The sequence below is a fragment of the Pteropus vampyrus genome, unplaced genomic scaffold (genome assembly GCF_000151845.1).
Source record: "Pteropus vampyrus isolate Shadow unplaced genomic scaffold, Pvam_2.0 Scaffold617, whole genome shotgun sequence".
Classification (NCBI taxonomy): Eukaryota; Metazoa; Chordata; class Mammalia; order Chiroptera; family Pteropodidae; genus Pteropus; species Pteropus vampyrus.
The window spans coordinates 144,473-150,309 of record NW_011889398.1 but is presented as its reverse complement, the minus strand read 5'-3'; the positions used below and the strand labels follow the sequence as shown (position 1 = coordinate 150,309).

General features: G+C 34.6%; 1 protein-coding gene across 3 annotated transcripts in view; it reads right to left on the bottom strand.

Annotated features, from left to right (window-relative positions):
- VPS45 (vacuolar protein sorting 45 homolog) overlaps positions 1 to 5,276 on the bottom strand; it is a 49,918-nt gene extending 44,642 nt beyond the window's left edge. For all 3 annotated transcript variants that reach the window (XM_011384684.2, XM_023525720.1, XM_023525719.1), the window contains exons 1-3: positions 5,122 to 5,276; positions 2,824 to 2,884; positions 374 to 453 (exon numbers count right to left, since the gene is read on the bottom strand). In XM_011384684.2, the coding sequence (XP_011382986.1) occupies positions 374 to 453; positions 2,824 to 2,884; positions 5,122 to 5,241 (261 nt within the window). In that variant the 5' untranslated portion in view covers positions 5,242 to 5,276. The remainder of the gene's footprint in view (positions 1 to 373; positions 454 to 2,823; positions 2,885 to 5,121) is intronic.
- Positions 5,277 to 5,837: the final 561 nt, after the last annotated feature.

The window sequence follows — 5,837 nt, the reverse complement described above, 5'->3', positions numbered from 1 at the left end:
AATATGAGTATGGTCTGGTGTGATGAATATTTATTGTGTCTGATCAACAGCCTCCCTTCTTCTGAGACAGCACCTTCTTTATTTTTAGACTCAAATTTTAAAAAGGGACAATAGAAGAGATGTGTTAGCAGCAGTCCCCCACCTTTTTGGTACCAGGGACCGGCGCTCCTATGAGAGTCTAATCCCTGATGATCTGGGGTGGAGCTGAGGCGGTGATGCTGGCGCTGGGGAGCGGCTGCAGATACAGATGCAGCTTCTCTTGCTCTCCCACTGCTCACCTCCTGCTGTGTGGCCTGGTTCTTAACAGGCCACGGACCGGTACTGGTCCTTGGCCTGGGGCTTGGGGACCCCCGAAACAGACCAATATGTTTACCTGAACCTCAGCCACAACTTCTTGTTCATCAGCTTCAGCTAATGACTTCACATCACTCTTGCTGATCACATTACTGAAATCTGAAACAGACATATAATTGTGGTTGACTCAAAGGAGACCATCTCTGTGCAACAGACATAACTAAGCCTGATAGTTAAAGGGTAATGACGAACTGATGTTTAGTGTATATTGTGGTGTGTGTCAAAGTCGAGCACCTTCAAATTGTAATGAGTAGTTTAAACATGTTTAAATCCATAAATTCATAATAATACTTTACTAAAAAAAGGATTACTATTGTAGGCATTGGAAGATACTAGGAAACCAAGTCTTATGTTGAAAATGGCAAGTAAAGGGAAAGAAGTAAGGCTTTCATCCATTTATTACAAACTGTACTGCCAAATAACAAAATAGTGAACGAGGGGAAATTTCTCTTTATAGAAACATCTGGCTAAAAAATAAAGAAGGAATGATAATGATAGAATTAAAACATCATCATTTTTTTCAACCCCTAATGAATCAGTGGCTGGACCTAGGCATTGAGCATCAACCACTGTGACTATCACAGTAAGAGATGATCAGTAGAAGCACATAACACTTCCTATGAAGTATTCCTGCCCCAAAGAAATCAGGTCTGAATCTAAGTAAGCCTCTATACCAAGTACCAATTTACAGAAACTAGAAGATAGAGGAACATTTAAAACTGCAAAGAACATGTTAAACTACCCCACAGGGATATATTCAGCAAGATCTAGGTTGTAGGAAACTTTTAACAGAACAGTGTAGCTTCTTCAATAAATAAATTGCACAGGAGAGAGAACTTATAGAAGAGTAAAGAAACTTAAACAACATTATCAACCAATAGCAATGCGTGGACCTTACTATGATCCTGATTCAAACAAACAGTAAAAAAAAAAAGACATTCAAGAATTTTAAATGTGAATGTTGAGTGAATATTTAAAAATAAGAATAATTTTTCATTATTTGGATGTAATAATAGTATTTTTTTAAATAATAGTATTTTAAAAAATGAGTCCTTATCTTTTAGAGAAGCATACAGAAATACTTATGAATAAAATCATATAATGTCTTAGATTTCCTTCAAAATAATATTGGTGGGGGTGCAGGTGGCAGTATAGTCATGGCACAGTGATTGCTGAAATTGGAAGATGGGTGCATTGGAATTTATAATACTATTCTGTCTACTTTTATACATACTTGAAAACTTCCATAATAAAAAATTTTCTCAATAAAGGGAAGAGCCTGTTACACAAGACATTTAGTAAACATAAAAATATACAAAAATAAGATTATTTAAAGAACGAGATGAGCAGGAGGCCAGTTTTGTGTTGAAAGTTTATAATGAATAAAATTACTACATATAAACTCACTTTAGTTTATTTCAATCTCAATCTACAATTATTTCAAAATAAAAAGTTTAATTAAAAAAGAAAACCTGTGACTATTAGCCAAAAAACAAAACAAAACAAAACAAAAACTAGGAACACAGAAACTAATAAAACTGCCTATTTTTACCGCTTGGGGTTGTTGGAAGAGCTGAATGAAATAATATATAAGAAAGTTCTTTATAAAGTACAAAGTCTTATCATAAATGTTAATTTGTGTTACTATTATTAAATTATAGTATACGCTGAAGAAAGTACTCATGTCGTAGACTATAGTCTAAACCCTAAAAATCCAAAGCCTTCCACTAAGCTTTAAAACTTCTCAAATGCCCTACCGAGTGTTGTCTTTGGTTTTAGAAATAGAAATCGAGCAAACTATACTAACCTATAAAGATCAATAATGACATCTAGAGGAGAATGGATGTAACTTCCAAAGCAGAATGGAAAATACAACAACAAAAAATCCATATCAATTGTCTAGTAACCACATACCTAGTTTACTTCCAGGTCTCCACTCCCCTCCACAAAAAAAAAATTATGCACAAAAGAGATATTTACCTGATGATTTATACTTTCAAGTACTACATAAAGTAGCAACGAAAAGTGAAATGTTTTCATCTAGTATGTAATGTAAATCTCTGCCTTTCCAACAAACTCAAGTATATCCTCCCTCTGAATAAATAAATCCGCTTCCATGGCTCAGTTCATAAAGGTATAAAATAGGAATAAGGATATACTTTTTTTTTTTTTTTGCAAAGATGGGATTTGAAATCCGGCTACTTACAACTTTTGACTTACAAAGAATTTTGAAAGGCAGAGTAAAAACAACTTTTTTACATAGGTGATTAATGATTAAAGGAAACCACATATATAGCTTTCTGAAATAGAATGTCAGCTGTAAGATTTTTAAAACTTTGAAATGACACTGAAAAAAACAGACTCTGATAGTAATGGATTCAATTAACTTATTGGTGATATGAAGTGCTCAATAGAACACACTAGCTAAGATATAGTTACATGATTGAATAGGTGAAATAAAATACTTACAAATAAAATATATACTATATTTGGGTCTTCGGAGCTCCTGAATCAGATGATCTACATTCTCCTACAAAAGAAAGAACAAACAAACAAAATATGAGACTTGATTAAGTGAAAAAGTCATAAATATCTTTTGATTTTTTTTAAGTATTTATTGAAAGTACTAGTCGCTAAGGTCTAGATTAAGTGTGTGTATGTTGACAGGGTGAGGTGAGGGCTGGGAATAAAAAAGACATACATTAAATATAATGATCAGGAATCATATATAATATTAACTACCTGCATTACCTTGGCCAAATTAAGATTAATAAATATAAGGGATACAGATGTTGAAATACATCATAAAATTGATAATTCTGAAAATTTGCCTCAAAGCTCCTTGTCTATAAATTGTATTCATCTGATTAAAAACCTTCTATAGACTACCAAAATGTGGCTACTCCTTTAAAAACCAGTGTTCGAGAGAAGATAGTTAATTATATTCACTTTGGCTTTTAACTTGTTGGGACCTAAGACTGCACAGGTGTAATGTTTGTGCAATATTTGCAAACAGCAGGCTAAGACCTTTTCTATAATTACATTATTTTAAAATAAAATATGAAATTTAGAAATAAACAACAATTGATTTTTAGGTCAAAACAAGAATTCCAATTGCATGAGAACATAATGCAGGTTTTATCTATTTTTTGATACTGTAATGCATGGTTAAATTTCATTATAAGTTTGGTTCCCAAACTATACATGATATAAAATACCATTTTTGGATGTTAAAAAAATCATAATTTCCTTACAGAATTAAAGGTAAACAATGCGCATTGCTTGTTAAATGGGAAACGTTTTTAAAAATTATCATTTAGATTTAAAAATACATTAAAAATTAACTTTATAATATAATCTTAAGGAAAAACTGTTAAGAGAATATTTTGAATTTGAGAGAGCATGTCTGTGAGTTTCCCTAATAAAAAATGTTAGGAAATGATAGACTAGCTGGATCTCTAAGATCCCTCTCAGAATTCCATGACTAAGAGCTACAAATGTGAAACAGTTGGAAATTACTCTAATACAGTATTAATGTATTCATTAATTCAGGAACTATTTATTGATTATCCACTATGTGGCAGGCTTTAGGGGTATAATAGTGTGAAAAACAGATGCCATCTCTGCTCTCACGGAGCTTATTACTGGTAGGTGAGACAGATATTAATTAATCACACAAAACGTATAAAACTTCAATCATGACAAGCAATAGGGAGAGGAAGATGGTGCTGTTAGTGCTTATAAGTGGGGGGTTTGACCTGGTCAGCGAGGCCAGGGAAGATTTGCTTGAAGAAGTGAAGAAATTCCATGGAAAGAGAAGAGCTTGTGCAAAGATCCCATGGCATGATGGAACACAATGGAATGAAACATTAGTGTAGCTAAGAGCAAAAGGGAGAATCGTTTGAAATGAGGCTGTAGAAACGATAGGATCTTGTAGGCCACAGTAAAGAGTTTTGTCTTTATCATAAAAGCAATGAGAAGTCATTCAAGGATTTCGAGTAGGGGTGACATGATCAGATTTGTATTCTGGAAAGTACATAATGCACAAGCACGGTAAAAGAGTACATTGGAATTGAAGAACATGAATATAAAGCAAGAGAATATACAAAATAAGACTGAAATAGTTAAGGATTTTAACATGAGGACTCAAGTTAGATTTAGAAGATGGATGAAAACTGACAGAAGTCTATCAAATTCTCCAATTAGGGGAATGGAATAAAGACAGGGCAGAAACAAGCATGTATAGGGGTGATAAAAAGGCCAAGTTGGCTGTAGTGGAGGAGCAGACATAGGACATAGGAGGTTGGATGCGTAAGGACAGACCAGACCAGTTAAAGGAGGGCTTTGAGGGCTGAGTTACTAAATATAATCATGGAAGTAAAATTGAGCCATTATAGGTTCCTGAGCATAGATGTGAATAAAATGATAGGCTCAAGACATTAGTCTAAGTCTATAAGATTAAGTGGCAATGGTGTTCAGTGTGATAGGTATGGAGGTTAATGCAGGAATAAAGTGACATGGGTCTCTGCTAGGGCAGTTAGTGGCTTTGTATCTGGGAACCTAAAAGACATCTTGAAGGAAAAACTGGCTGTAAGGAGTAAACTGAGATAATGAAAAGGAGGAAAGTCGAGGTTATAACTCTGATAAACCAGGATAATTATGATGCCACAAGTGATGATAATACAAATTTATTTTGCCTCTGTAAAGCTTTCAGATCATAGCGTCCTGCGGTTGCCTGAGCAGATGGCAGCTCAGTTTATGCAGTACCTTCGTAGGTCGAAGAAAACAAATTGCTTTTAGATGTTTCATGATCTCTCGATTTGGAGAATCAATACGTTCAAAAAGGTACACTTCCTTCTGAAGAATCTCCGATTGCGTGTATACCATACTCACTATGCCAGTCTGTAAAGGAAAAGAATTACTAATATTATGCTAGTCCAAAATAAGAATACCTAAGACTTCATTTTTTTTTTTATTAATACTTAGCTGGATAACTTAAATACTAACATAGGTAAATAGCATTTACTGAGCATCCCAAACATGTAGGTAAGGTACCAGAATGAAACATGCTCTCTCTGAACATGGATGATCTATAATTTTCCAAAAACAAACAAAGTTCTATCAGCTTAAAGAGTTTTTTAAAATTCTGTAATCAACAAACAATAGCGTGGCATCTCAGCTCGAGCCCCAGCAGCTCTACTTTAAAAACACAACGCTGAGTGGAAATAACAGGACCATCCCACAGTCTCGCATATTTCTTGGCAGAAACATGTAGAAAAGGATTTCTGAATCCAAGGAATCGTTCCGGGTGCAGGAAGAACTCTCTGGCAGTGGTTAAAGCCATTTCGTCCGAACACCTCCCTGGCAAGCTTTATACAATCTTTCAGTGCCACACAGAACTGACCCTCATTTAAAACATCTCTAATTCCATACTAAATCCTGCAGAGGAATGGGACCGGCTATTGTGAGGGAGGGAGGGAGGG